The 12548-nt window shown below is 37.6% G+C and overlaps 1 protein-coding gene across 3 annotated transcripts in view; it reads left to right on the forward strand.

Annotated features, from left to right (window-relative positions):
- Positions 1-2949: 2949 nt before the first annotated feature.
- LOC106880396 (LIM domain transcription factor LMO4.1) overlaps positions 2950-12548 on the forward strand; it is a 74993-nt gene continuing 65394 nt past the window's right edge. Inside the window, exon 1 of one of the 3 annotated variants that reach the window (XM_089338992.1) lies at positions 2950-4004. In XM_089338992.1, coding sequence (XP_089195118.1) covers positions 3956-4004 — 49 coding nt within the window. In that variant the 5' untranslated portion in view covers positions 2950-3955. The remainder of the gene's footprint in view (positions 4005-12548) is intronic. The other 2 variants (XM_089338993.1, XM_089338994.1) reach the window with 2 other exon arrangements.

A 12548-nucleotide genomic window follows, 5' to 3' on the forward strand; every position in this document is an offset into this window, starting at 1 on the left:
AACATACATACATATATATATACATATACATATATACGACGGGCTTCTTTCAGATTCCGTCTACCAAATCCACTCTCAAGGCTTTGGTCGGCCCGAGGCTATAGTAGAAGACGCTTGCCCAAAATACCACGCAGTTGGAATGAACCCGGAACCATGTGGTTGGTAAGCAAGCTACTTACCACACAGTCACTCCGACGCCTATACTTTCGAGACTTTTTGTCATTCGCAGGAACAGAAAAGAAAGTCGCAGGGGAACAAAATCGGGCGAATAGGGAGGGTGGGTAAGCGAGTGTCAAAAGCTGTCTCACACTCAAGGGGGTCTGCGCAGACGCATTGTCGTGATGAAACCACCACTCACCACTTTGTCACAGGTCGGGGCGTCTTCGTTTCATCGCGTCTCGCAAATGCTTCAGAACTTCTTAGTAAAATGTCTGGTTCTTTGACCAGGTGGAACAAATTCTGTGCGGACAAATCCTTTCGCATCAATGAAACAAATAACATCAACTTGATACTGGACTTTACTTGGCGCGCTTTTTGAGGGCGTAGTGACATCGAATGTCACATGTCTGTGTGTGTGTGTGTTTTCTGTGTATGTGTACATGTCTTTGTGTCTGTCTCCTTTCCCCCACTGCTTGACAACCGGTGTTGGCTTGTTTACATTCCCATGATCTAGCGGTTCCGAAAAAAAAAAAAGACCAATAAAACCTAAGTCCGAGATTTAAATAGAAGAATTGGGGTTGATTACTTCGAGCAAAAGCCATCGAGATAAAAGATAAACGAAAACGAGAGCAGCAACAGCAACAACAAAAAAGCAACAGCAAGATGAAGAAATATTCTTTTCTACTCTAGGCACAAGGTCCGAAATTTTGTGGGGGGGGGGGCGAGCAATCGATTAGATCGGCCCCCGTACGCAGCGGGTACTTAATTCATCGACCCCGAAAAGATGAAAGGCAAAGCCGATCTCGGCGGAATTTGAACTCAGAACGTATAGGAGAAGAAATATTATACAACCGCGACAACAGTGATGAACGGCAGCAGCAACACCAGTGGTAATGGTGGTAGTAGTAGTAGTAGTAGTAGTAGTAGTAGTATTAATAATAGTAGCTGTACTCTATGAAGTACAACAAGAGTACTGCATGGGGGCTGATGGAAAAGTCACCAACAGCAACAACGACAGCAACAATAATCTTTTCTACTCTAGGCACAAGGCCCGAAATTTTGGGGGAGGGGGTCAGTCGATTAGGTCCATCCCCGGTACGCAACTGGTACTTAATTTCTCGACCCAGAAAGGATAAAAGGCAAAGTCGACCTCGGTGGAATTTGAACTCTGAACGTACGACTATAACGAAAATAACATAGAAACAGTTGTGGGCGACTGCAACGGTAATAATAATATTAATAATAATAGTAACATCAGCTGTGATAACGATCACAAGAAGAATAATAACCTTTTATGCGCAAGATCTGAATTTTTTGGCGGGGGTGGGGCGGTGCTAGTCGATTACATCAACCCCAGTGCGTAACTGGTACTCAATTTATCGACCGCCCCGAAAGGATGAATTGCAAAGTCGACCTCGGCGGAATTTGATCTCAGAATGTAGCGGCAGACGAAATACCGTTAAGCATTTCGCCCCGGCGTGCTAACGATTCTTATTTCTTTATTGCCCACGAGGGGCTAAACATAGAGGGGACAAACAAGGACAGAGAAAAGGATTAAGTCGATTACATCGACCCCAGTGCGTAACTGGTAATGATTTCGCCAGCTGGCCGCCTTAAGAAACACAATAGCAATAATCCGTTCTACTAAAGGCACATGGACTGACATTTGAAGGGAGGGGTCTGGTCGATTACATCAACCGCAGTGCGTAACTGGTACTTAATTTATCGACCCCGAAAGGATGAAAGGCAAAATCGACCTCGGCGGAATTTGAACTCAAAACGCAGCGACAGACGAAATACCACTAAGCATTTTCGTCCGGCGCGCTAACGATTCTTATTTCTTTATTGCCCTCAAGGGGCTAAACATAGAGAGGACAAACAAGGGATTAAGTCGATTACATCAACCCCAGTGCGTAACTGGTACTTAATTTATCGACCCCGAAAGGATGAAAGGCAAAGTCGACCTCGGCGGAATTTGAACTCGGAACGCAGCGACAGACGAAATACATTAAGCATTTCGCCCGGCGCGCTAACGATTCTGCCAGCACGACGCTACAACGAACGATGACATCGGAGCCTGCGTCACTGCAACAAATAACAACAATGACAGCAACAACATGAACCATAAGAAGAACTGTGTCCTCTGGCTGCAACTATAAGAAAATCACAAGAAGCAGTGATTAGCAGCGGTTGTCGTTGTTGTTTAACCCTGAAATAAACCTGACCTGTGTGAGCAAACGAAACCAGAATCGAAGTTGCTCCAGACTGGTCAGGTTTGTCGCTCTTGTGAATAAACCCTTCACTTTGAATCTCTCACTCTGTCTCTCTCTCTCTCTCTCTCTATAACTAGTCTGTATACGTGCGTGCGTGATTTGAGGGACATTGGCTGTTATTTCTAACATGTTACAGCGACAGGCAGGCACGTACGTGCATTTCTCGCCCTCGTTTGTAATCGACGTAGGGTGGCAGAGGCGGCGGCGGCACCTCCGTTAATCTTACAAGAACATTAGTAGTAGTAGTAATAGTAGTAGTAGTAGTGGTGGTAGTAGTAATGTAGTAATCAGCAGCTACAGTGTGAAATCGCTCCGCCGCCGTCGTCGCCGCCTCTGTCACTGCTGCTGCTGTTACTGCGCCTGCTACTGCTGCTGATTATTGCTTAGCGCTTGCGCGTATGATGATGGTAGTGGTGGTCGTAGTAGTAATGATGGTGGTGGTGGCGGTGTTGGTGAGTTCTAATAACATAAAATGGCGGCGGCGGTGGTTGTGGTGGTGGTGGTGGGAGTAGCACTGTAATGAAGGGAAGTAGAAGTGACAGCAGCAGTCACAGTGTACGATGTGGTAGTTTGTGATGGTGGTGGTGGTGGTGGTAGTGGTAGTGCTGGTAGCGGAGGAGAAGTAAGAGAAAATAGAAGTAGGAGGAGTAGGAGTTTTGGTATCAGTGCCGTAGTGGTGGTGGTGGTAGTAGTAGAAGTAGTGACAGCAGCAGTTGCAATCGAAGCAGCAGCAGTAGTAGTACACGAGATAATAACGATGGTAGTAGTAGTGGTGGGGGAGGCGACGATGTTGGAATTAGTGTCGTAACAACAACAACAGCAGCAACAACAACAACAACAACACGGCTACACCAACCAACTAACCAGCCAGCCAACCAACCAACTAAGCGAGCTTTTTAAAACCATTAGCGAAGACAAGAAAGTTAAGTGAAGAGCGAAAAGCAGGCACCGACTGTGTTTATATAGTTTGACGGTGCTGCATATATATATATATGTAAACATACACTCGTAAACACTCGCGTATATATATATAAACATATAACTCTATATAGGTATTATATATTATACGCATAAACATATATATATATATATATATATATGACATATATTTATATATATACCTACACGTAATTTATATGTTTAAGAATACACTCTCAGACACACAAACGTAAGCACTTCCATCCATCCATCTATCTATCTATCTATCTATTTATCTATCTACATACATACATATATGCAGTCATTAATGAATACATTTATATAAATACAATATATATATGCATACATTTCTTATATAAGTGCATGTACACACAAACATATATGTAAATACATAAACTTAATATATAATATATACTTATATATACATGTCTATAAATGCATATGTGTATATATATATAGTTATATAATAACTTTTGTGTCTCTTTGGAGAAATATATTCAAAAATACAAGTATATATATATATATATATATATATATATATATAAATATAAAATAAACTGAAAGCAAATTGCTAAAAGACCCTCATGGATGACGACAATTTGTCGAAGATTTACACTAACATTCCACCGGCCGGTAAGTACTCGTTATTTCTATTATTATTATATTTGCTGTTCCTACACCTTCGTTCTGAGTTCGAATCTCGCCGAGTCTAACTTTACCTTATAATCTTTCGTAGTTAACATAAAGAGCGAAAGCAAGCACCGACTGTGTTTATATAGTTTGACGGTAATATATATATATATATATATATATATATAACATACACTTGTAAACATTCACGCGTATATATAGATTTATATAGGTATTTTATATTATATATTATACACATAAACATTTGTATTGTACGTAGGCGAAAGTAAAGAATACGTACATTCTAGACATGTTTAATTCATTAACCTCTCTCTCGAAATTAATGTCTCTGTGCTAATGTTAAAATTCATTATTGCTGTTTTTATGGTTCCGGCTCTACGTTATGTTCGACTCACTTTGCCTTTTATCATTTTGGAACGATATTCTTGTAAAGAAATCATTAGAATTGGATTAGGAACGAATTAATAGATTTACACCGCTTCCCCGCAATCTCTGGCCTTGCGCACAGGGGCAGCTACCCGAAGGCGTCGTGGGTCTGGCAGGGCCCAGTACTTTGCCTTTCATTCTTCCGAGCTCGATAAATTAAGTACCAGTTGCGTATTGGGGTCGATGTAATCGACTGGACCCCACCTCCCCCAAAATTTCGAGCCTTGTGGCTAAAGTAGAAAAGATTATTATTATTGTTGTTTTTGTTAAGGTGGCAAGTTAGCAGAATCGTTTGCACGCCGGCCAAAATGCTTAGCGGCATTTGGTCGGTCGTTACTTTCCGAGTTCAAATTCCGCCAGAGTCGATAAAATAAATACATAAATAGCAGTTACGCACTGAAATTGATGTAATAGACAAGTCTCCTTCCCCAAAATTTCAGGCCTTGTGCCTTTAATAGAAAGGATTATTATTATAATTATTATTGTTGCTAAAACGGTGGTCTGACAGAATCGTTAGCTACCCGGATAAAATGCTTAGCAACATTTCGTTCGACATTACTTTCTGAGATCAAAATCTGCCGAGGTCGCCTTTGCCCTTCATCCTTTCAGGGTCGATAAAATAAGTATCAGTTGAGTACTGAGGGTCGATGTAATCGACTAGTCCCCTCCCCTCAAATTTCAGTCCTCGTGCTTATAGTAGGAAGGATTATTATTGTTATGGAGCAATCAGTGGGGTAATAAGTCAAGTCGTTGTTAGAATTTTAATCATGGCCACCCTGATCGAATTTGATCCTATATTATTCTGGTGATTTGACGGTTGTCAATAATATCGGCTACACCTGTCCCCTGCCCCCCCCCCAAAAAGCTGAAAAAGTGATGTAACCTGGTATCAACGTCAAAAAAGTCTCTCTCTCGCTATTGTTAACCTCGTTTTCTAGTTGAAGTTTTGAGTTCAAATCCCGCTGAACGCTCAGTCACTTTGTCCTTTCGTTGTTCTAGGAGCGTAGGATAGATAAGTACCAGTCAAGTACAATCATCGATAAAATAGGCAGCATCCATCCCCATCCCTCTCAAAAGTTCGGGACATTGTTTCTAAGTTAGAGTACCTCAGCCCTTCACATTTGAAGTTCAATTCACATACATGTCTGTTATGCCTTTAATGCATCCGGGGTTTATAAATCGATAAAATATTAGTGAAATACTGGGGTCAATATAACCAAATTTACCACCCCCACCTTAAATCCGACCCTTTATCTTTTTTTACGTTCGAAATTAATATTTTGTAAGTGTATGGCTTTCTACGTCCTAAGTTCAAATCCGGTTGTCAACTTAGCTTTCAATTTTCAGCTCCGGAATTGATTTTTAAAAAACCCCAGAAAACCCTAAACTATCGATTTCAAAGAGTAAAACAATTCATTTCTGCGATTAACTAATTCTATTATAGTTGTTGTTATACATGGTTAGTTAAAAACTCTAAAGTGTGTAATTCCTTCAATCATAAACAGACACTTCTTGGAAAACCAAAACAAACAGGAAAGCGTTCGTGGTTAACACATGTTCTGTAAATAAAATACAAAAGCAATCTAACGAACATATTTCTTTAGATCATAGTGGCTCTATTTCATTAGAGTTGTTTGGGATTTTAGTGTTTCATTTTGTTGACGTGTTTGTAGTACACGTGAGCCCTGGTCGACTGAAGGTATTCCAACCGCGACCATCTTGTCATATATATATAGTAATCCTTCTACTATCGCGAGTGTTACGTTCCGAAACCCATCGCGATAGAGGATAATTCTCGAAGTAGAAGCAGTAGTGTATTTTTTTTTTATTATTGCTATAATTTGTACTTATCAATTTTACTATAAATGCAAAACAACACCACAGAGGAATCGACGGAAGCTTAAATAATAGACCACGATAGGTGAACGATTACTGTGTGTGTGTATATATATATATATATATATATATATATATATATATATATATATATACATAGTTTTGAATGTTTTTTTTTTTATGTTCAGTTATAATAAAAACAATTTGACATTAATCTGACGGGTGACTCTTTATTTTTGTGGAGGACAAATTTATTCTTCTAAAACAATATTGCTATTGACTGCGACTTCGAAGTTTCGACCAGTTTAGCGACCTTCGGGCTGCCAGCTAAGCCACAGCCCGACAATGACTTAGCTGGCCGAAACTTCGAAGTTACTGTCAATAATGTTCTTGCTTAACAATTATACATATATATAATATGGTTTTATGCTTAAATAAACTAAAACACACACACAAACACTATAAATAAATAAATATATATATATATATATATATATATATATAAATAATCTAACGTAACTTTCCCATTTTGTAAGCTGACAATACAATGTGACTGATGGAACTTCGCTGTTGTTTTTAACGTATCTTGTAACCACTTAAGACATACGCTGGTTAAATTGTTTTCGTGTTTGCATCTGTTGGTCCTCGTTTGTGCATGTGTGAGCGTGTACACACACACACATATAACTGTTACCTTTTCACTCTCATAGGAAAATTCTAAATAAACGAGAACTAGTTTTATGAGATATTAAATAATTGGAGTGTACACACACACACACACACAAACGAACACACGTACATAAACACACTAATATATGTGTGTATGTTTTTTTATACATTTACCAAAGCAAAATAAAAACAGTCGATGTCTTAAGCGACTACTTTGTAGCTTTTTAGTTCGTGTTTCTTCAACGCTCTCTCAGTTCAATTCGTAATGGGTACACTTTTACCGTTCATTAAAGTTGAGGGGAGTTTCGTAAGATGAGTACACCAGCGTAGCTAGAGTCGGGCGCAGAGGGGGCTGTCCGCTCCGGGCGGAACTTTAATGGGTTGTGGGGATCTGCTGTAAGCTATAAGCCTGCATAGGCTGTTTTGAAATTAAATGATAGTGGTTTTAATGTCGGGACAAGGACACTACTCAACGTTAAATTCAACAGTCGATATAGTCATTGTGCAATATGTATTTTTGTGGGGACCCGAGGGTGGAATTTCTGAAGGGCCGCTCCGGGCGGCGTATGTTTTAGCTACACCACTGGATGAGTACCAAAGAAATATTGGTGTCGAATGTATCTTCCACTAAAATATATCACCTTGTGTCCTTACGTTTCATATCTATCTATCTATCTATCTATCTAACCAAACAGCTGTATATATGTACTTTGATTACAAATACCCATATAACTTGTACATAATATAAATCTATCTAAAATGTATGTGCGTGTGCATACACACACCCAGCTGTGTGACTATATGTTTTCATATATATATATATATATATATATATATACACATACATATATGTGTGTGTGTGTGTATATATCTGTGTAATTATGTGTGTGTGTATGTATATATATATATACCCTCACACACACAGACTTTGAATATGTGTATATATATGTATTTATATACGTGGCGTGTGACTATGTAAATATGTATGTGTGCAAATATTCCTAGCTTTGTAACTATATACATGTATAGGTGTAACTACATAAACACACACACACACACACACACACACACACATTTAGGTGTCGTCTTTGCATCAGCCAGTCTCTCTCTGTCTGTGACCGTGTCATGTTTATGTCAATACTAATAGTTCAATATCCAGGAGTCTCTCACACATCAAAATATCACCAACGTGGTAGAACAAGCCTCCATGTTTGTCTGTGTACGTGTGTTGTCGTCGCAGTTGTCATCGTCTGACTCAACTTGTTCAACATTATTCAACGAACATAACATTTAAAGCGCTCTCCTCATAACCATGCTGCTTTGTGTGGTAAGAAGCTTGCTTCCCAACCACATGGTTCCGAGTTCAGTCCCACTGCGTGGCACCTTTGGCAAGTGCCTTCTGCTATAACCTCGGGCCTACCAAACCCCTATCAGTGGACTTAATAGACGGAAATTGAAAGAAGCTCGTCGTATATCTATCTATACACGTGTTTGTGTGTGTGTGTGTGTGTGTGGTTGTTGGGTGGTAAGAAGTCTGCTTCCCAGACACATGGTTTTGGGCAAGTGCCTTCTGCTATAGCCCCGGGCCTACCAAAGCCAGGTGAATGGATCTTGATACACACACACACACACACACACATACTTGACAACCAGTGTTGGTTTGTTTATGTCCCTGTAACTTGATACTTCGGCGATAGAATAAGCACCAGACTTCAAACATAAGCCCTAGGGTTCAGTGGGGTCGGTCGATTCGTTCGAGTAAACTCTTAAGACACATCCCCAGCGCTCTAATGACCGGAGCAAGTGAAAAGCAAATTCTAAGGTGGTGATGATTTGAGGGAGTTTATGCTGCAGTTTCTGTCAGGACGACTAACCATGTAGGGGTTACGCAGTCAATAATGTTCTATGTGTCTCTTATGCCTGCGTGGTGTGTGTGTATTTATATGTACATATTTGGGTCTATAATTTCATATATGTTTGAGTATTGTATGTGTGTGTGTGTCTGCATGTATGTCGGTGTAGTGTATATCTCTAAATACACATGCGTTTCTATAAATGTATTCATTTAAGTGTGTGTGTTTGTATTTACATACCAACAATGATACCAACTTACAAATAGGTACATACAGTCTGCCTGTCTACCTCTGTCTGCCTGTCTGACTCTACCTGTGTGTCTTTGTCTATTTGTCTCTCTCTATATATGTGTGTATGTACACGTACATAAACACATAAAGTGCATACGTGTATATATATATATATATAGTATCGTATTTATTTATTAAATATTTTCAAAAGTTTAATAAATATGTACACCACAAAAAAGAAAATAACCTTAAATGATCTTTCAATTTAATGTTGGATTATTTTTAGAAGTATAACTTTACATAAAAACAAACACATATCTATCTATCTGTCTGTTTGTCTGCCTGCCTGCCTGTCTATCTCTCTCTCTCTCTCTATCTATCTATCTACACACCCATATATACATAGAGAAACATACATACAAGTAGACATGCATACGCACATACATACATTCGTATAAATATTATATCGCTATGTATGTTTATGTTTACCGTTAGGTATGTCTATAAGTATGTGTGTAAGAATGAATGTATGTATGTGTGTGCATGAAAGTATGTAATGAGTGTGTGTATATATATATATATATATATATATATATATATATATATACATATATACATACACATACATAAGTGTGTATGCTGTTAAGTGTACACAAATTGAAAGTCCCCTCCCATTTATTGCTGCCAGCTGGCTTTGAGAACGATCAGCTGAAATACGTGGGCACTTGTTTACGAACTTCCCAATCCGGTAACAATTTTCGTCGGTTTTCGAACGAACCGCTTTTTTTCCCCAGTGACAGATAAAACTCACAAAGTAGAAGCAGGTGCCAGCTGGTTTCTTTATTTATCGGTTCCGGATGGGGGATAGTCAAAGCTGGCCTTGACAGAAACTGAACTCACTTGTAAGGCTTTCTATCCGACACCCTAACAAGATCTCCCAGTTCACTCATGTCTATATATATCCATGTATATGTATGCATGTGTGTGTATGTACATGTGTGTGTGTGTGTGTATATATATATATTTATCTTTAATATATATATATAAAAAATTTACCTGTAATAAATATATATACATACACTCTCACACACACACACACACACAAACACACGAAGGGGTGGTGAAAAGTTTCTGGCAATACAGGGGTACCAGCTAATTATGATGTTATTTGACATACTCTCCTTTCAGATTTACACGCATATTGCAGCGGTCCTTCAGTTTTTCTAAGCCCTGTAAAAGAACTCGGAAAGTTGGGTCTTCATCCAGGCCTTTCGTAATGCCCTTAAAGCCAGGAACTGTTCAGCACCCGTGGTACACACATACATACACACACACACACACACATATATATATATACCGTCATTATCATCGTCTTGTTTACCTCTGGTCTACGATGTCCAGTCCCTTAAGTTTTGTGTCAATCATCGATATGTTTTTGAATTTATTGGTCCCTTCTTGGTTTATTTTGTAGTCCCTTAACAGCAGTGCTACTCAAAGTAGCACTGCCGGTGCGTGGCGAGTTTTCAGAAAAGAAACATTATAAAATGCTTATGTAATATTATATTATTTGTTTACAAAATAAATATAAGACAAAAAATAATTGTCAGCTGTTACCCCTGTATTTTCTTTTACACAAAGCTAGAAACTCTTCGCTACCCCTTCGTGTGTTCGTATGTGAGTGAGTGTGTGTGTGTGTATATATATATATATATATATATATATATATTCATTTATTGTTTGTCATTTGACTGTGGCCATGCTGGAGCACCGCATTTAGTCGAACATATCGACCCCAGTACTTATTCTTTGTAAGTCTAGTACTCATTCTATCGGTGTCTTTTGCCGAACCTCTAGCTAACAGGAACGTGTACACACCAGCATCGTTTGTCAAGCGATCGTGGGGGAACAAACACAGACACACAAACACACACACGACAGGCTTCTTTCGGTTTCCGTCTACCAAATCCACTCACGATCTTTGGTCGGCCCGAGGCTATAGTTGAAGACAGTTGCCCAAGGTGCCACGCAGTGGGACATATATATATATATAAACACACACACACACACACACACACACACACACAGAGTTTCCGGTATAAATTAATATTACTGAGAAATATTACCGGCTCTAGGCACATTGGGAAAAAAAAACTGCCTGTATGCCACATCAGATAGTTTGAGAAACACTGCTCTACAGTACAGTGCAGTGACGGCAAGCCATGCCTCGGTCGAAATCGTTAAAATACATACATAAATAAATAAATACATATATGCATGTTATTGTGTAGGGCTCTATGTATGCTTTTTATGTCTCTTTATTATACTTTAGTTAGACCAGTGTCTATGATCTTTACAAACTCTCCAAGACTGCGGGCAAAATGGGATCCCCGAACGACTGACTTCGTCAGAGTAGATTCTACTTGAAGCTTCTAAGGTCCTTCTGGTGTTAAACGGTGCAGAACATTAGGGCCTATCACATAGATAGGCCATTGCGTGATTTAAAGAGATATAATAAATACGACAGTGCATATTCTCTGATGTCCTAAAGGGCCCACAAGACCATACCATTTCCAAACTTGGTATTTTATTTATCGACCCTTAAAGAATGACAGGTAAAGTTGACTTTGCCAAGATTTGAACTGTGAACCGATAAAGTAAATTGGCGCAATGAGAGCAAGATATTTTTGACCGACACTTTAAAGACCCCTTCGTCTTTTTCTGTCTGCCTGTTTTTATGTATGAACGTATGTGTGCAAATGTATATACCGTATATATATATATATATATATATATATATATATATATATATATATATATACATACATATATATATATATACAGATACAGAAAATGTATGTACCGTATATATATATATATATATATATATATACATACATATATATATATATACAGATACAGAAAATGTATGTACCGTATATATATATATATATATATATATATACATACATATATATATATATACAGATACAGAAAATGTATGTACCGTATATATATATATATATATATACATATATATATATACAGATACAGAAAATGTATGGACCGTATATATATATATATATATATATATACAGAAAATGTATGTACCGTATATATATATATATATATATATATATATACAGAAAATGTATGTACCGTATATGTATATATATATATATATATATATATATATATACATATATATATATACAGATACAGAAAATGTATGTACCGTATATATATATATATATATATATATATATACATATATATATATACAGATACAGAAAATGTATGTACCGTATATATATATATATATATATATATATATATATATACATATATATATATATATATATATACAGAAAATGTATGTACCGTATATATATATATATATATATATATATATACAGAAAATGTATGTACCGTATATATATATATATATATATATATATATATACAGAAAATGTATGTACCGTATATATATATATATATATACATATACAGAAAA

This window comes from Octopus bimaculoides, chromosome 21 (assembly GCF_046866305.1).
Source record: "Octopus bimaculoides isolate indiv1 chromosome 21, ASM4686630v1, whole genome shotgun sequence".
NCBI classification, from domain to species: domain Eukaryota; kingdom Metazoa; phylum Mollusca; class Cephalopoda; order Octopoda; family Octopodidae; genus Octopus; species Octopus bimaculoides.